Source organism: Aotus nancymaae, unplaced genomic scaffold (genome assembly GCF_030222135.1).
Source record: "Aotus nancymaae isolate 86718 unplaced genomic scaffold, 86718_ANA_hifiasm-v0.15.2.pri h1tg000072l, whole genome shotgun sequence".
NCBI lineage: Eukaryota > Metazoa > Chordata > Mammalia > Primates > Aotidae > Aotus > Aotus nancymaae.
The window spans coordinates 12,113,301-12,132,811 of NW_026988487.1; the positions used below are offsets into that span (position 1 = coordinate 12,113,301).

At 41.5% G+C, this 19,511-nt stretch overlaps 2 protein-coding genes across 6 annotated transcripts; one reads left to right on the forward strand and one right to left on the reverse strand.

Moving 5' to 3' along the window:
- Positions 1-336: 336 nt before the first annotated feature.
- On the reverse strand, positions 337-5,591 carry MIS12 (MIS12 kinetochore complex component). 3 transcript variants are annotated; one of them, XM_012460529.2, is made up of 3 exons: positions 5,334-5,591; positions 2,545-2,942; positions 337-2,319 (listed from the first exon to the last, which is right to left on the reverse strand). In XM_012460529.2, the coding sequence occupies exon 3, from the start codon at positions 2,277-2,279 to the stop codon at positions 1,662-1,664; it is 618 nt and encodes a 205-aa protein (XP_012315952.1). In that variant the 5' UTR covers positions 2,280-2,319; positions 2,545-2,942; positions 5,334-5,591; the 3' UTR covers positions 337-1,661. The 3 variants fall into 3 exon arrangements, with proteins under 3 accessions (XP_012315952.1, XP_064223665.1, XP_012315953.1); XM_064367595.1 differs by having other exon boundaries at positions 337-2,942; XM_012460530.3 differs by lacking the exon at positions 2,545-2,942 and having other exon boundaries at positions 5,334-5,590.
- A 238-nt stretch (positions 5,592-5,829) lies between these two features.
- DERL2 (derlin 2) lies at positions 5,830-18,412 on the forward strand. 3 transcript variants are annotated; one of them, XM_012460531.3, is made up of 7 exons: positions 5,830-5,941; positions 6,795-6,860; positions 9,620-9,693; positions 10,806-10,899; positions 11,965-12,160; positions 12,395-12,485; positions 18,223-18,412. In XM_012460531.3, the coding sequence occupies exons 1-7, from the start codon at positions 5,849-5,851 to the stop codon at positions 18,326-18,328; spliced, it is 720 nt and encodes a 239-aa protein (XP_012315954.1). In that variant the 5' UTR covers positions 5,830-5,848; the 3' UTR covers positions 18,329-18,412. The 3 variants fall into 3 exon arrangements, with proteins under 3 accessions (XP_012315954.1, XP_012315956.1, XP_064223666.1); XM_012460533.3 differs by lacking the exon at positions 6,795-6,860; XM_064367596.1 differs by lacking the exons at positions 9,620-9,693; positions 10,806-10,899; positions 11,965-12,160; positions 18,223-18,412 and having other exon boundaries at positions 12,395-12,460.
- The last annotated feature ends 1,099 nt before the right edge of the window (positions 18,413-19,511 follow it).

Sequence of the window (19,511 nt, forward strand, 5' to 3'; positions counted from 1 at the left end):
TATGCCCTCCTTTTCTGTCTCAAATTTCCCTCTGCCTTTCTCTTATAAGGACACTTTTCACTGGATTTAGGGTCCACCCAAATAATTCAAGATGATCTCCTTATCTCCATATCCTTAATTATATCTGCAAAGACTCCTTTTCCAAATAAGTCAACATTCACGTGTTCTAGGAATTAGGACATGGACCTATCTTTTGAGGGAGCACTGTTCAATCCACTACAGTAGATTCTGAATAAGCTACCAATGTGAAAAGAACAGTGTTTTCACTTGAGTACAAAGTCATACTGGAAAGAAAATATACCATGGCATCATAGACAGCAGAAAAAAACCAAACCCTTTAAAACACATATATTTAATGTACAGAACTGGAAAAAGGACTTCTTGATAATAAACATATTTAATGTATATATAAGCTTTCTATATCTATGAATATTTCATTACAAATACACCCTAAGTTACTTCTCTACATAAAGGAGAAACTCCAAGTCCTGCTCTTTAGGAAGACATGGAGAGCAAGCATTAAGTAACTTAGCAACCAGTGCTATTTCTCCCATTTCCTTGGGTGACCTAACATTTTACAAGGACTAATTACATAAAGAAATATTAGATTCCACTGAGTTTAAATACAAGACACAGCTAAAATTTCCCACTGAGGGCATTAAATATTTGATGCTTCTAAGTGTAAATAATTATGTATAAGGCAGATTCCAAAACCAAATGAAGTATGAAAAGAAATTGGCATAAATACCTAACAGTAAAATGAAATTTCACTACTGAGTATGCTAATATGCTTCCTTTTCTATTTCAGTGGGCTCTGCATTTTTTAATCTAAGGTCTTCTGCTGGACTCTAAGATAGAACATTGCTTAACATCACCAGGGTTTTTGTCAGGGGAAGGATTTATTTTGGAAACAAAACCAACTTCTTTCTTCTTTATTAAAGATCAAGGTTGTCTTTTTTGCTACATGCTTCTTTCAACTATATATTCACTCCCTCATGTAAGAAAATTTACAGGGCAAAAGCAAGTACTGTGTTGGCTGTCCCGCAGTGTAATGACTGGTTAATAAAAAAGCCACTCAGCTTGGGCAATATAGTGAAGCCTCATTTCTACAAAAAAAATTTTTTTAATTAGCAAAGCATGGTGGCACATACCTGTGGTCCTAGCTACTTGGGAGGCTGAGGCAGAAGGATCACTTGAGCCCGGGACACAGAGATTGCAGTGAGCCAAGACTGTGCCACTGCACTCTACTCTAACCTCGGTAACAGAACAGGACCCTGTCTCAAAAACATAAAAAAATAATAAAAGAGCCACCTGTTTAATCCCTTTCTCACCTGGTCTCATCCAAAAAATAAGTCAAAATAATCAAGGTCACGAAGAACTTACGACCAAGATACAACTCTGCAAATAATCTTTAACTGGCCATGGCTTCATTTGTTTGATCCCTTCCCACTTATAAGACTCCAAGGAACAGATGCTTCAGCCTAGTTCAAAGTAGTACACACATACCTCAGGAAAGTGGACCAATAAAGAGGAAGACACAGAATACAACAAAGAGTTGACAAAGCAAATCTAAAAAAAGTATGGCTGGTTTGAACAGTCACTGGTATAAATTCCTTGTGATTCTACTTTTTGACAATCTCCTCCTTTTGACTATTCAGCAACTAAGATATTTTCAATCGTTTCGATTCCTTTTCCACATTGTCTCTAATGTTTTGGAGTTTTCTGGAGTTGTGAACCAGGGACACTAAACTCTCCCTAAAATCACTAGTCCCATGATCTCTGCCAGCATTTTGAAGCTCATCAAAGAAAGTCAATGTCTGTTTGAGTTTGACCTGAACAATTTTTTGCTCTTCTAATTCTGCAAGAAGGGCCTGCTTAGTATATAATTCAGTCTTATACTTCTCCTGTAACTGTTCAATTTCTTTCTGGAGATGCTGAAAATCTTCCTCACTATAAGGTGTCTCCTTACATTTATCTTCAGGAAGCAAGATGTTTGGGGGAATACGTAAAATCAGCTGCAAAAACAGTTGCTCCATTTTGCTAAAAAGGTTATCAAAACGTCCTTTCATGAAGCAAAGAAACTTCTCTGTGCATTTGCGAATTTGCACTGGGCTAAGGTCACAGTCTGGGATGCCATCTAGCTTCTTCAGAATAACCTGTTCAACGGCCTGCATCACTTCAAATAGGTAGTCTTGAAATGCAATGTAGATCCGAAGCATGCATGTTTGTGGCGTGAAGCCAAAAAACTGGGCCTCATAGGTCATTGGATCCACAGACATCTTGGTTTATTTTGCTATGTTATTTTCAATTGTGAAAAATCTGCAAATGGAAAAATAAAATAATTCACTTGGAAAAAAAACAATCTTCTGCAGGAAGTAACATATCACATTACAGATAGCAAACAAGGAAGCAAATAAACAAAAAGTTTTTGTTCCTTTATGCCTGATGCCACTTCCACAACAGGATATAAATTCTTGCCTCTCTGAGGCTCCTTCCATTAGCCTATACCCTCTCTTTTCCCTCCTCATTGTTCATTTTCCTTACCTGTGACTTTGGCACAGACCAGTCTTCTGAATTGTTATCATCCTAGACAACTTTGAAGTCTAGACAGCTGGCTTAACCAATGCCCTAGAGACTTAGTTTCTTGAGCTTCAATGATCTACACCTCCACCTCTGAGCCAACTGGCTCTTGATATTTGTAACTACTCTTCCAAACTTCTCCTACTTTTTCACTACTTCCTCTTAAACAATTCTTTCAACTCTTACTCATAGACTCACATTATACCCTAATCTTCAAGATTTACAGCCCCTAACCCTCTCTTTCTTGTTCTCAGCCTCTCCCACTTCACTTCTTTTCCCTATTCATTTTAGGCCTCATGACCTATCATTTTGATCACTTCATTGCCAATGTCCTCAATTTGCTTGTCCTCCAGCCAAGCCACCTGAAAAAAACACAATTAGAAAATAAATAAATCCCTTGTCAGCTTTATAACCCTGCATGTTTTTTCAAGGGTCTGGGAGTAATTCCTCTCAAATATAAACATCTAGGAAAATAAAACCCTTATCTCCTTGTCATTGTGGGAGTTCAACCTAGGAAAAGATTTTCATCCTAGGAAAAGATTTTCCTGGGATGAAATGATATGCTTGTCATAGAAATAAGAGAAGTTTTATTATTCCTTCAGATAAACGCAATTAGCTAAAATAAACTGCTACTTCAAATATCAGGTGAATTGAGGATGCACTTTATGAAATAATTTGCAGCAAGCAGTGCAGTCAACTCTTCTTATGGGAAGACAAGATGCTGCTAATCTTAACAATTTATGTTTGTAGGCCGAGTACAATAGCTCATGCCTATAATCCCAACACTTTGGGAGGCCGAGACGGGCAGATTACCTGCCAGGAGTTCAAGACCAGCCTGACCAACATGGTGAAACCTCATCTCTACTAAAAATACAAAAAAAAGCTGGGCATGATAGTGCACACCTGTAGTCCCAATTGCTTGGGCCTGGCCAACATGGTGAAACCTCGTCTCTACTAAAAATACAAAAATAAGCTGGGCATGATAGTGCACACCTGTAGTCCCAATTGCTTGGGAGGCTGAGGTGGGATAATCACTTGAACCTGGAAAGCAGAGGTTGCAGTGAGCCAAGATCACCAGTTGCACTCCAGCCTAGGCGACAGAGCAAGACTCCGTCTCAAAAAAAAAAAAAAAAAAGGAAAGAAAAGAAACTGTCTCGCTGTTGCAGAGCCTGGACTTGAACTCCTGGGCTAAAGAGGTCCTCCTGCCTCAACAGTAGCTGGGACTACAGGTATGCACCACCCTACCTGGCTTAAACCAAGAGTTGTTTTATCAACAAGTTGTCAGGGTGATATTTGGGTGACTTCTTCTTCTACCAATTATTCATATCTTTTTAAAATTTTGTAATTTTTTTTGAGATGGAGCCTCACTCTGTCGCCCAGGCTGGAGTGCAATGGCGCAATCTCTGCTCACTGCAACGTCCTCCACCCCGGTTCAAGTGATTCTCCTGTCTCAGGCTCCTGAGTAGTTGGGATTACAGGCACGCACCACCACGCCCGGCTAATATTTTTTTTTGCGGGGGGAGATGGAGTCTTGCTCTGTCGCCCAGGCTGGAATGCAGTGGCGCGATCTTGGCTCACTGCAACCTCCGCCTCCCGGGTTCAAACAATTCTCCTGCCTCAGCCTCCTGAGTAGCTGGAATTACAGGCACCCACCACCACACCCAGCTAATTTTTTGTATTTTTAGTAGAGGTGGGGTTTCACTGTGTCAGCCAGGATGGTCTTGATCTCCGGACCTTGTGAAACGCCTGCCTCATCCTCCCAAAGTGCTGGGATTACAGGCGTGAGCCAGCGCGCCCGGCCATTCACATCCTTTTTAAAATACCACTCTTTTCAGCCTACCTTATAAACTACCAGACTTGATGGTCACTCCCATCATTCCAAAAATCTTTAATGCTTCCTTAAAACCCATGAATAAAGCAGGATGCTAACCTCTCCTACCATGAACTGGCTACTCTGCTCCAACCAAACCAAGTTATTTTCTTTCCCTCAAGGAGGGATGCCTGAGCTAAATGTCACTCAAAGAACATTAAAATACACTTCCTTGGCCGCGCTCGGTGGCTCACGCCTGTAATCCCAGCACTTTGGGAGGCCAAGTGGATCACTTGAAGTCAGGAGATCGAGACCAGCCTGTCCAAGATGATGAAACCACTGTCTCTGCTAAAAATACAGAAATCAGCCAGCATGGTGACAGGTGCCTGTAATTCCAGCTACTCGGGAGGCTGAAGCAAGAGAATCGCTTAAAGTTGCAGTGAGTCGAGATCGCCCCATTGCACTCTGCACTCCAGCCTGGGCGACAGAGTGAGACTCCATCTCAAACAACAACAAAAACAACCAACGAATACACTTCCTTGATTAAATCCTTCCTTTGCATTCCCATTAGGACCTCTCTTAGGGCACTGACAGATAAACTACCGCCTCATCTTCTCTGCTAGACTTGGATTTCCTAGCAGAGAATGAGTGCTGCCTCATCATTTGCCGATTCCACGCGTAAGTGCCCAGGCCATCTCGGCGAATTGAGCTAAGAGCCCAAGATTCCGCTGAACAGGACCCAGAAGGCAGGGCGCAGGAACTGCTTCCGGCCGGCTCCGGGCTCCCGTTGGGTCCCGCGCCCGCGCTGCATGGTAGGACCTTCAGTTCGGAGCCCGCGGCGAGGCCTACCCAGCAGGTCGCCGCGCTCCCCTGCGATGACGCCTAAACCAGTCCCACCAGTCCCCGCATCTCCTCAAGAAAAATGCTGCTCTGCAGCACTTACTGGAGCGACCATGAGGGTGACGAATTCGAGCACACACAGGCTTCCTGCCACCTCCTCTAAACCGCCGCTGGCATGCCAAGGACAGACGGAGCGGTTGGCTCCCCAAAATTTCGACTGATACGCGCCTCGGCGAACGAAAGCAAACGCGGGATGCTCTCGCTCTCCTGATTGGCTGGTTGGGGACACCTCAATTAGTGACAGAAAGGGGCCGAGCGGGAAAGTTAGCTGTGGCCGGCGGGGATTGGCAGAAGGAACCGATACTTACTCGTTTTTCCCGGACGTTGGCTGGTGGAGAAGCCAGGCTGGGGCGCTGGGGCGTTGAGGCGACGCAACTCGTGATTGGCGGGAGTGCCTTACTTAGGGCTCTACGGATTGGCGGCTGGCCGGTTGCTTGGCGCTGATTGGGCAGCCACAGGAAGGCTACGGGGGGAGGGGCGGGGGGTGCTTTGGGCCCGCCCCGCCGCCGGGACCCGCTGGCGGAAGGGGAAGTGGCGGGGCGGGCGACGGTGGGGAAGATGGCGTACCAGAGCCTGCGGCTGGAGTACCTGCAGATCCCACCGGTCAGCCGCGCCTACACCACTGCCTGCGTCCTCACCACCGCAGCCGTGGTGAGCAGCCTCAGCGCCGCCTTCCCGTTATCTGGGCTGGATATGACTGGGTCTTCAGGAAACTGGGGTTTGGGCGTTGGGGAGGTCCAGAGGGGCTGGTCCCGGCGATGGGTGGAGGCATACAGGGATTACTCTGGGGTTCGAGTTGGCCCCGAGAAAGTGTATCCAGTGACCTGAGAAGGGAGTGCTGCTTCATGGGGGATCTGGTCAGTTTCTGAGAAATGAGGGCCGGACCCGTAGTGGGTTAGGGTTGCGGGAGCCTCCCACCCAAGAAATGTGTCCGAGAGCTCTGGTGATGGCCAGGTGGTACCGTGGTGACTAGTGAGAGGAAGGTCCGCTTAGGGAAGAAACAGGAATGAGGAAAGCAAGCTGGAAACTGTCGAGAGGGGAACAGCTTATAATAAAGAGGGTCTTTGGATAATAAGGGGCTGGCTGGAGGTACCCAGCCCTAACGGTGGCAGGGTCTCGAGTCTCCGTTATTTCAATTGAGTTTTGTTGTTTGACACAGCTGTTCCAGGTGGTGCCCATGTGGAGGGTAGTCATAGCAGCTGTTTTTACTTGTCCTGTGTCTAAACTATCACCACCTGTCTGCCTCTCATTTCTTCATGTCAGCCTCAACTATTGCAATATAAAACAAACTTTTTTTGTGTTAGGTATTGAGGATACAAAGAATTCTACCAATTCTAGAGATTTCTTTGCCAACCTTTTCCTCTGGCCTAAGAAGAAAAGCTTAAAGGAAATCAGTCTAAGTGACTGAGAGTTGGAAATTGCTAGACCTACTAATCCTTTGTTGTAAATGATGAAATTTTGTCTCTTGGTTGATTTGCTTTAAGAAGCTCTTTTTCTATTTCAGCAGTTGGAATTGATCACACCTTTTCAGTTGTACTTCAATCCTGAATTAATCTTTAAACACTTTCAAGTAAGTGGATCATCACAATAGTGATTAATGCTTCAGTTTATTCCTTTTCTTACAGTTTAGTAGCAAATCCTGTTACATACTAGCTTAAAAAAGAACCCAGTGGGGACCTTTGATTATAATTGTTTTGTCAGGACATAAAGCAGTGATTCTGCAACCTGGTTGGACTTGAGAATCCCTTAGGGAACTTTGAAGAGATTCTCAAGTTCCTCAACAAGTACCAAGTCAGAATTTGCAAGGGTAGGAATTAAAATCTGTGTTTTATTTTTAAAAGTTCCCAGCATCGTTTTGATATGCCCAGTTCCTGTATTTGGATATCACTGGTTTAGAGTTAATGTTGTAGTTTGAGAGGAGACTGACCAGGTGGCTGCTCAGGGGCTGTCTCAAAGGGATGGCCTTATTTTGTCCATTCACCACCTAGGCACACCCACCACCTTGGTGTTACCACCATGGTCCAGAAACTTAATTCTGTTAGTGCTTTTAAATTGTGATCTGTCTTCCAGAGATCAGATCATACTAACAAAATTCCAAAAGACCAACATCTAAAGCAACATGGTGGTTTATTAAATTACAGTGGGAGATAGTCCTTTCCAGTGATTAAAATGCTAACAGCAGCCAGGTGTGGTGGCTCACGCCTGTAATCCCAGCACTTTGGGAGGCTGAGGCAGGCAGATCACCAGAAATTAGGAGTTTGAGACCAGCCTAGTCAACATGGTGAAACCTGTACTCTACTAAAAATACAAAAATTAGTCAGGCCTGGTGATGCATGCCTGTAATCCTAGCTACTGGGGAAGCTGAGACAGGAGAATCACTTGAACCCAGGAGATGGATGTTGCAGTGAGCAGAGATTGTGCCATTGCACTCCAGCCTGGGAGATAAGCAAAACTCTGTCTCAAAATAAAATGCTAAAAGAGAGATGGGATTTCCTGTTCCAGGATGATCTTACAGACCATAGTTGGCGTAGGAGAGAGACCCAAAAGCCAATAATTGTGCCTCTACCCATGCTGTCCCCTCTGTCTCAAATGTGTTTCATTCACTTTATACCTGTTGAGCTCTAGCTTGCCTTTAAAAATGCAGCTTTTGTGTAACCTTTATGTACTCATCCTCCTCTGTTTTAGAGCATCTCTCACCTTTACTTTGCAGTTATTTATATGCTTGTCTCCTCACTAGGATGAGGACTCTAAAGTCTGGATAATTGATATGTAGAACTAATTGTTTCAACATTAATAGTTACCAGTTCTCAAGAATTTAGTGATTTGTAAAGCAGTCCTGTCATCTCTTGTCACTGTGTTCCCACAATACTCACATGACTTGGAGCTGTAGTTCTATCCAAGTAAGTCTTACTTTCTACTTGGCTTGCTTGGCTTTACTTTGCCTGGGGTTAAACTCTTGATGACACTGTGCATTTGGAGTTAGGAGTTCTAGATTTGTCAGCAGAGTCTCCCTCTACAACCTGTGGGTCCTTGGTCAGGACATTTAAAAGTTCAACTTTTAGTTGAATAACTAGTTATTCAGTCAGTTTCAGTAAGTCTTTTAGTTTCCTATCTGTGAAATGAGGGGTAGCCTGCTTGTCTCACAGGATTATTAAGATCACAAGAGGTAGTAGAAATTTTTAAATGTTAAATACGGTACATTGTGAGTGGATACTGTGAGTGTGGAGACGTTGGGCAGGGAAGACTGTATCAGGGTTTCCAACAAGAAAATGAGTGTTCAGCCGGGCACAGTGGCTCACGCCTACAATCCCAGCACTTTGGGGGACCGAGGTGGGTGGATCATTTGAGGTCAGGAGTTTAAGACCAGCCTGGTCAACATGGTGAAACCCTACCTCTACTAAAAATACAAAAATTAGCCAGGTGTGGTGATACCTGTAATTTCAGCTACTCAGGAGGCTGAGGTAGGAGAGAGAATCACTTGAACCTGGGAGGCAGAGGTTGCTATAAGCTGAGATCATGCCACTGCACTCCAGATGGGGCAACAGAGCAAGACTGTCTCAAAAAAAAAAAAAAAAAGAAAATGAGTGTTCTTGTATCTCCCAAGTAGACTATAATTATTATAGTATTAGTTCTTGCAAGGAGTTGGCCATTTGTTCAGACTAAAACTTGGCTATTTGCCTTAGAATTTTCCTTTCTGGCCAGGTGCAGTGGCTCACGCCTATAATCCCAAAACTTTGGGGAGGCCGAGGTGGATGATCCCTTGAGGCCAGGAGTTTGAGTCAGCTTGGGCAACATAGTGAGAACCTGTCTCTGTTTTTAAAAAAAGTTTTTTTTTTTCCTCTTTATAGATTACTCAGTCTTGGATACGTTAAAAATTTTTAAATTAAAAATCAAAGAATTTTCTTTGATATGTTTCTGACTGCCTAATGTAAACATTTCTCAGCAATTTATATTAGACCCTGAAGTTTTTCTCTGGTATGTCAGATCTATTTGTTATATGATGATACTACATATGAAAGTACTGTTTTCTGTTCAACAAATTAACCTAGTCTTTCTACCAAACTTTTTCCATAAGACAATCACAATTTAAAATTTTCTGTCCTATTATAAATCTCACAGTCCCAATGATGTCTTTCAAACTTTTAACTAAAAGCAGCAAAAATCTAACATCAGATTATATGCCCTCATTTTGTTTCAGAACAGAATATCACTCTGTCCAAGGCTTCTCAACCATCATAGTCATAGGATGTGTCTTTTGTATTCATATGGAACTGTTTCCTGGTAATTTATTTGACTTAATACATCTTTCTCTTAATTTTTTTTTAACAGATATGGAGATTAATCACCAATTTCTTATTTTTTGGGCCAGTTGGATTCAATTTTTTGTTTAACATGATTTTTCTGTATCCTTTATTAAATGGGGTCAGCATCAAAACTTTGTTTTCTTAGGAAGTAAAAGATTAAGTTGAAACTTTTAATCCTGTTATTTGTTTTTGGTACCATCTTAGCTATAATTTCTGGATCAGTGGTACATAAAGTAGTTGGTTAGGTAGTAGTAATGTTTTGAAAAGGTTTGTAGGTCGCTGTTCAATTGGGAGGTTTTAACCATAAAAAGATACCACTTCTACTTTTTAGTTGCTTACAAATCTGATCAAGGGAGGGGAGAAGTGATTTAACTGAGGTATATTTCCACAGTAACATCAACAGGTACAAAGTGGTAAAACAACCTGAATACCATGATAATTTAGCAGAATTTGGGCATAAGTTTTAGAGTGGGTTCATGAGGAGTGGGAACTTGTGATCTCCTTGGGTCCTGGTTGCGGGAACTACTGGCTGAAAGACAGTGGTGTGTGTCTGCTGGGCTTGTCAAGTTCCGGTTTGTCGAAAGAGAGGGAAACTCCGGCTCTGATCAATGGCAGTTGGGGCCATGGAGCATGGCATTCCTCCTCTACCCCTGCCCTCTGTTAAGAGGGAGTTACAGTTCAACTCATCTGCAGCTGCATTCCTTCCTGAGGATGGCAGGAATCCATTTTAAATCCTATTTACGATATCATTCTGGTAAGTTTCCAATAAAATTTTTTCTCATCATAATTCATCTTTATTGACTGAGGTGCTCATACCAGGTCTGGAAAAGTAGTTTAGCACACAAGGCTTCTTGCTACGGATTTCTTCCAAGTTAGGTTGTGGAAAAGCAAAGATGGTGCAGATTAAGGTGCAGCTGAGCACAGGAAAGACTGTACAATTTTTTAAAGGTTTAATAGGAGACTGGAAGCACATCCGTATGTTATATGGATTAGTTCCCAGCTAGGGACAGTTTGTAAAATATGGTGCTGGTCTTGACCTTTTCTAAAACGCTTGGTAAAAGAAGGTTAATGGCATTACCACTCAAACATTCTTACACAAATGAAGACTTGACTTCTTACAAATAATGTGGAATCCAAGTGTACTTACATAACATTAAATTTTACTTTGTTCGTATTCATGTGCTTAATATTTTCTTAACTTGGAACTTAAGATATCGTTACTGTCGAATGCTAGAAGAAGGCTCTTTCCGGGGTCGGACAGCAGACTTTGTATTTATGTTCCTTTTTGGTGGATTCTTAATGACCGTATCCTTCAACAAATAGAACACATACAGGAAAATGTTAACACCCTGTTTCTTCCTAAAGCTTGTCATCTGTCTCCCAAGCAATTCACTAGATATTCTGAACAAACAGATAAAAGTAGACCTCCAGATTTTAGCATCAGGGCACTATCATTTATTTATTTTTTATTTTCTTGAGATGGAGTCTTGCTCTTGTTGCCCAGGCTGGAGTGCAGTGGTGCAATCTCAGCTCACTGCAACCTCTGCCTCCCAGGTTCAAGCGATTCTCCTGCCTCAAGCCTCCCAAGTAACTGGGATTACAGGCATGCACCACCACATTCGGCTAATTTTGTATTTTTAGTAGAGACGGGGTTTCTTCTCCATGTTGGTAAGGCTGGTCTCAAACTCTCAACCTCAGATGATCCGCCCGCCTTGGCCTCCCAAAGTGCTAGGATTATAGGTATGAGCCATCGTACCCAGCCCACCATCATTTATTTTACAGCACATTTTCTGTGACAAGTTTCCAAGCCTAGAGGTTAACAGGATAAACAAGTCAAAGGAGCTTTTAACCCAGGTGGGTTACTATTAAGTGTCTCAGTTATATCATTGCTGCTTGGCGTACTTCACTTTTAAAGTAAGTTGGTAAGACATTTACTTGGTGGCTATCAAAACCAATAAATTATTTTTTAGAAAAAGAATTTTCATCTATACAATAGTCTGAGATATGCTACTCTTGGACAAGATGGTTTTGTTCCAGCTAGCTTTATTCACCTCTGTAAAGGTGCTAACCATGAGCAAGCTTTAATATAATTATTGACCAAAGAATTAACACATTTTCCAAAGAGGCAAGAACTTCACAAAAGCAGAGTATTTGTTTGAAGTAGCTGCAATCTCAATAATTTAGCCTAAGCAGATTTTTGCATGATTGCTCTGGGTAATTATTTTCTGTTTTTTTTTCCTTCTATTCTAAAGATGTAACAACTTGACCTTTCCAGCTCAAACGTTTGTTAGAACACAATTGTTAGTTCTCCTGCTCAGTCTTCCCTATTAAACTTTTAATGTTGATATTTTCCTTAATGCTATCTGCTAGCTTTTTGGTTTGTTTGTGAGCTTAGTTTTCTTGGGCCAGGCCTTTACAATAATGCTCGTCTACGTGTGGAGCCGAAGGAACCCCTATGTCCGCATGAACTTCTTCGGCCTTCTCAACTTCCAGGCCCCTTTTCTGCCCTGGGTGCTCATGGGGTTTTCCTTGTTGTTGGGGAACTCAATCATTGTGGACCTTTTGGGTAAGGCTCTTCTCACTATTTTTTAAATTCTTTTACCTGTAAATGTATTTTGTCACTATTTTTTGTGTATATTCTGTTTGGCCTTCATGTATAAGTATTGTAAAAGACTACAATATTAGTTCATTAATAATTATGCTGCCATTCATCCTAAATATAGGCAATTTATGTTGGTAGATATGCCTGCAATCTAAATTTTCATTGTCTCCCTCATCCTTTATTTCTGCTTGACTTTAGGTATTGCAGTTGGACACATATATTTTTTCTTGGAAGATGTATTTCCTAATCAGCCTGGTGGAATAAGAATTCTGAAAACACCATCTATCTTGTGAGTATTTACATACTCTTACAGGCAAACCAGGATAGGGAGTCATGATCTGTGTTTTCTTGGGCTCTCCTAGCTCCTAGTACACATAGTTGAGGTCAGTAACTATTTACAGATTGAGCAAGCTGGCTACAGTTGAAGAGCACTTGGATTGGGTAGTAACAGACAGTGCCAGGGTTGTGGCCAGAGCAAGGTTAACAGGCTCAGGATATCTTGGGAGTAACCTGGTAATTGTTGTTCCAGATGACCACTAGAACTTCCTGTTCCAGGAGGAGCCTACTGTTTTTATGAAAGCTGCTGTCCACGTTTAGTGAAGTAAGGTAGCAAAATGAGCAAAACTGATGAAAGTTTCTAATGGTGGACTTTCTGGCCTGCCAAGCAGGTGGTTGAGATAAGCAGTGAAGCAGAGTGGAAATAGCTTTGGACTGGAAACCAGGTGTAGCTGTCCTACTGACCAGTCAAATAGCAAGTCCCTTCTTTTTTGCAATTCAGTTTCCCGAGATAGAACTTTGATTTCTTTTTCTTTTTTTTTTTTTTTTGGACATGGTGTCTCACTCTGTCACCTAGGCTGGAGTGCAGTAGAACTTTTGATTTATGAGACCTCTTTCTACTCTGGAATTTGGTGTCCTTGGGAGATACCATATTAAAAAGGGCTCACTTGAGAAATAAAATGTGAGTTTTTGTTATAAAATGTTTGTTGTAGAATAGTTAAGCAAGAAAGTAAAATTTTCCATGATCCTGACACGTGGATGTAGCAGTGGCTACCATTGTTAACTTTTCTATATGTATTCTTCAGTCTTTACTATCTGTGTACTTTTTTTTTAAATGCTGAACCAGTCAAGGCTGTTGTGCACTATGATTGCGCCTGTGAATAGCCACTGCTATTCTTTGGCCAGGCCTTTAAAATAGCCACTGCATTCCATCCTGGACAACATAACACATGCCTGTAATCCCAGCACTTTGGGAGGTGAAGGCAGACAGATCACTTGAGCTCAGGAGTTTGCGACCAGCCTGGGCAACATGACAAAACCCCCATCTCTACAAAAAACATAAAAATCAGCTGCACATGGTAGCACATGTTTGTAATCCTAGCTACTTGAGAGGTTGAGGTAGAAGGATTGCTTGAGCCCAGAGGGGTTGAGGCTGCAGTGAGCTAAGATCGCACCACTGCACTTCAGGCTGTGGGACAGAGTAGCACCCTGTCTCAAGAAACAATTTTGTAACCTTGTAAACTTAATATGTCATAATTTTTTTTTCCATCTAAAGTGTTATACAATTGTAACAGCTAGATGATATTCCATGGTATGGATATGGCATAATTTTACTAATTCCTTATTGATAAACATTGACATTAGTGCTTGGTTTTCTCTTCTGTAATTGGAGTGGTGAATATCCTTCTAGCTAAATTTCTGCACACATCCATGATTATTTTCAAAATGTAATTCCTGGAAGTAGAATTGCTATTTTGTTACCAAATGCCTTCCAGAATGGATGTTCAAGTTTACATTTCAACTAGCATATATGTGTTCATTTCCCCACATCCTTATCAAACAAGGGAGGCATTTTATTACCCTTTCCTAGTTGGATAGTTATAGGATGATGTCTCATTGTTTATGATTTTTAAAAGATGTTTTGAAACAATTTCAGTCCTACAGGAAATTACATGTGCAGTACAGGGTCTCACTTCATTGCCCAGGCTGGAGTGCAGTGGTATGATCATAGCTCACTGTTAACTCAAACCCCTGGGCTCAAGTGACCCTCCCACCTCAGCCTCCCAAGTAGCTGGGACTACAGGTGCACACCACCAGGCTCTGCTTATTTAAAAAAAAAATTTTTTTGTGTGTGGAAATGTGGTCTCTCTATGTTGCCCAGGCTAGTCTCGAACTCCTATCCTCAGGCGATCCTCCTGTCTCTTGGCCTCCCAAAGCATTGGGATTACAGGTGTGAGCCACCACGCCTCACTTTTTTTTTTTTTTTTTTTTTTTTGCAATTGTTTTCTGGCTCAAGGAGATATACCAGGCTCATGTTGTGCTCTCCTTGATCCAGTCCTGGAATCAGCTGTTTCTTCAAGGAGCCCTGGTTCCTTTAAAGTGGAGAATGGTATTTAGAAGCCAAGATCTGGGTGCTAGATGTGCTCATTGCTATTGAAGTGTTGCTATTCCCAGATCCTCTCAGTGAACAGAGCAGTGGAATTATATCTATATATGATAATGTATACACATGTATATTTTTAGATCTGTTTATTTTCAAAAACATAGGTTTATACTACCATTTCTAGTACTACCTCATGGTTCATACTCGCTTTTTTCCTATTTGTTTCCTCCTGTATTTTATTATGAAAATTTCCAAACTTATAGGAAATCAGAAAAAAATTAGAGGGAGCTTCATTTAGCCACCACATAGATTCTGTAATCAATAGTTGCCTATTCTTTTTTTTTTTTTTTTTTTTTGAGGTGGAGTTTCTCTTTTTGCCCAGGCTGGAGTGCAATGGCGTGATCTTAGCTCACCACAACCTCCACCTCCCAGGTTCAAGCAATTGTCCTTCAGCCTCCCGAGTAGCTGGGATTACAGACATGTGCTACCACACTAATTTTGTATTTTTAAGGGATGTGGTTTCTCCATGTTGCTCAGGCTGGTCTTGAACTCCCTACCTCAGGTGATCTGCTGGCGTCGGCCTCCCAAAGTGCTATGATTACAGATGTGAGCCACCATGCCTAGCCTAATAGTTCCCTATTCTTTTTGCACACCTGTTGCTCCATCTAGCTTTCCAGTCCAAAATGTATGTACCATTATATGTATACTTAATTCCTTGTATACTTTAGTATGTATATCATTAACTAGAGTTTAGTAATTATGTGCAACAAAATATACAAATCTTTAGTGTGTCAACTAATGAATTTTTGTAAATGCACACATGTGTATATATCAAGGCAGAAAATTACCATCAAACAGAAAGTTCCCTGATGTCTTTCCCTGTCAGTCATTGCGCCTGTCCCCCAAGAAGCAATCGCTATTCTGATTTTGACCTCTGTAGATTAGTTTTTCATGTTCTACAACTTCGTGAGTAGAATTGTACAGTATGCATGTACTCCTTTGTATAAGGCTTCTTTCAGGTCGGGCATGGTGGCTCATGCCTGTAATCTCAGCACTTTGGGAGGCCGAACTTGGCAGATCACAAGATCAGGAGTTTGAGACCAGCCTGACCAATATGGTGAAACTCCCATCTCTACTAAAAATACCAAAAAATTAGCCGAGTGTGGTGGCGTATGCCTGTAATCCCAGCTATTCGGGAGGCTGAGGCAGGAGAATTGCTTGAACCCGGGAGGCAGAGGTTGCAATGAACTGAGATCACACCATTACACTCCAGCCTGGGTGACAGAGCAAGACTCCATCTCAAAAAAAAAAAAAGCTTTTTTTTTTTAATTCAACATAATGTTTTTGAGACTCATCTATGTTCTTGTATGTTTTTGTAATTTGTTCCTTTTTATTGCTGAGTATTATTTGATTATATGAATGTACCACTCCTTTCCATCTGCCCTTTCCAATTGTCCTAACCTGATTCTTAATATGCTTGTTTTTACCTACCTAATTACCCCCATATGTAACCAGTGTTTCATCATAGTCTCCACCTCCTCAATATGGATGCCTTGCTCATCTCACTCACCCTCAGATTCCGCAGACCAGGCTGCCCTCTTATGGGGATGCACTCCCCGCCCTGCTTAGGCTAACATCTTGTCAGACCACTTCCATGTATGCATGGTCTGATGGGCTCTTGACTCCCTCTACCAGGCTGTGCCCCCACCCCCATCCTGCTAATGTTTGAGCAGTAGAAGGGAGCTCAGTTTTGTTTTTGTTGTTGTTGTTGTTTTTGAAATGGATTCTGACACTGTCACCCAGGCTGGAGTTCAGTGGCTCAATCTCGGCTCACTGCAACCTCCACCTCCCAGGTTCAAGTGACTCTCCTGCATCAGCCTCACCAATAGCTGGGATTACAGGCATGCGCCACAGCTAATTTTGTATTTTTGGTAGAGATGGGGTTTTGCCATGTTGGTCAGGCTGGTCTTGGAACTCCTGACCTCAGGTGATCCAACTGCCTTGGCCTCCCAAAGTGCTGGGATTACAGGCATGAGCCACCACACCCGGCTGGGATCTCAGTTTTTAATATACTTTCCTTTGATTATTGTGAGAGCCAACATTCTCATGTTTATTGACCACATGGATTTCCTTTTTGAATTGCTTGTTGAATAAAAAAATAAACAAAAACAAAACAAAATGAATTGCTTGTTGAGCTCTTTGCCCATTTTTTCTATTGGTATGTTTGTTTTCATTGTTAATTTGTAAGAATTTTAAAAACTGATTTTGAAGTATACTTACATCATAGAACTTAGAGAGTCTTTTGGACATTTACTATCCCCTCCTGCGTTCTGCAGTAATTTTTCTTGGGATGTGTTGTTAATTTTTAAAAAATTTTAATTGTAAAATAATACCTAACAAAATTCACCGTTTTAACTAATTTTAAATGTTCAGTGTCATTGAGTATATTCATACTATTTTGCTTCCATCACCACCATCCGTAGAACTCTTTTCATCCTGCAGAACTGAAACTCTGATTAAACAACTCCCCAACCCCACCCCAGCCACTGCCATTCTATTTTGCTTTCCTGAATTTGACTACTCTATGTTACCTCATAAGTCGAATTATACAGTATTTGTTCTTTTTTGTCTGGCTTATTTCATATTTCATTTAGCTTAAAGTCCTCAAGGTTCATCCATGTTGTACCATGTTTCCGAATTTTCTTCCTTTTTTTTTGAGACAGTCTTGCTGTGTTGCCCAGGCTGGAGTGCAATGGAGCAATCTCAGCTCACTGTAACCTGTGCCTCCCAGGTTTAAGCAATTCTCCTGCCTCAGCCGTCTGAGTAGTAACTGGGATTATAGACATGTGCCACCATGCCAGGCTAATTTAATTTTTGGTGGAGATGGGGGTTTTGCCACATTGGCCAGGTTGATCTCGAACTCCTGGCTTCAAGAGATCCACCCGCCTCAGTGTCCCAAAGTGCTGGGATTACAGGTGTGAGCCACTGTGCCCAGCCCATTTCCTTCCTTTTTAAGGCTGAATAACATTCTATTAGACTGGGTGCAGTGATCTCAGCTGAGCCCAGGTGGCACAGCTATAATATCAGCTACTCGGGAGGCTGAGGCAGGAGAATCACTTGAACCCAGCACTCTAGCCTGGGTGACAGAGTGAGACTCCATCTCAAAAAAAAAAATAATAATATGTACGTGCCTACCATATTTTGTTCATTCATCTGTTGATGGACATGGTGATACCTTGATTATGGGGAGACATTGTGAAATGATAAATATGTGAAAGTCAGGTTACAAAACAGATGTTGTGTGATTTAACTTTTTAAAATTAGGTCATGTAAAAGTTCCTGAAGAATTACTAAAACATGGACAATAATTACCTCTAGGAATTTAGGATATTTTGTTCATCTGTATTTCCTCCTTCTCTATAATTATTATGATATGGATTGCTTTTGTAGTAAAAACCAGCAAAAGATAAAATCTAATGTAAATGTTAATAATTATAGATGCTCTTAGAATATGTTAACTGTTTAATTGGCAGGCAGATGTAATACTTACCTATTGGTAGACCCCTGTGGGCGCTGAACTGACCTTGTATTACCTAGGACCTGAGATGACTCTGGGACCAAATTATATCTGTTGCCTGTCTTTTAGGAAAGCTATTTTTGATACACCAGATGAGGATCCAAATTACAATCCACTACCTGAAGAACGGCCAGGAGGCTTCGCCTGGGGTGAGGGCCAGCGCCTCGGAGGTTAAAGCAGCAGTGCCAATAATGAGACCCAGCTGGGAAGGACTCAGTGATACCCATTGGGATTCTTTTATCCTTGGTTGCAAAAGTGTGGACACTTTTGACAACCTGGCAGATTTTAACTCCAGAAGCACTTTATGAAATGGTACAGTGACTAATCCAGAAGACATTTCCAGCAGTTTGCCAGTGGTTCCTCACTACACTGGTACTGTAAGTGTAATTTCTTGGAGCCAAAAAACTAGAAACAAATATCCTGCCACCCGTAACAAGTACGTGAGTACTTGATTTTTATGGTATAAGGCGGGGCTTTTTCCTTCCTCTTCTTGATAGATGAGGCCATGGTGTAAATGGAAGTTTCAGAGAGGACAAAATAAAACTGAATTCCATTTTTCTCTCACTGTATTAAAGCTTTTGTGTGTGATCTTTTAAATTATGATGATGTAGCTCTCCTCTGTAGATCTGAGCTCAGAACAGTTTTCACGGCTGCTCTTGTGTCTTCACAAATTTTCACTGGATTTCATTTCAGGATTGGAAATATTTGGCTGTTATGCTGTGGTTGTATAAGTCTTACTGATTCAGAATGCAAGATTCAGCAGGAAGATGATTTATTTCCGTCACCTGGATAAGTTGTTCTCCATCTGGGTTTTGGAAAACATTGTCAGACAACATGGAAAAAAAGGAGGGAGGGTGGTTCTTGTAGCAGTAGGAATTCAGCTGTAGGAAAGTCAGCTGTAAGCAAAAAGCTAATGTGTCATCTTATTTGCTCTACTTACATTTCTCCTTTAAGAAGTATCCAGGGAAAGACTGGTAAGGGTCACATTTTTGGAAAACTAGGAAGCTTTTCATTAGGCTTTTTTTTTTTTTAAGTTTTAATTAAAAAAAAAAATTTTTTTTTTAAATAGAGTTGGGGTCTCACTATGTTGCCCAGGCTGGTCTTGAACTCCCAGACTCAAGCAATCCTCCCACCTCAGCCTCCCAAACTGCTAGGATTACAGATATGAGCCACCATGCCCAGCTTTTTTTCCCCCTTTTTTATTAAAAAATTTTTTTGGTTTATATGAGGTCTTCCTCCTTTACTAAAAAAAAAAAAAAAATTTGTTGTTTTTTTTTTAATTAGAGATAGGGTGTCAGATTTTCATTAGATTTGGAAAACAAGTTAGAATATTGACTTTGGAGCCAGATGAACAGATA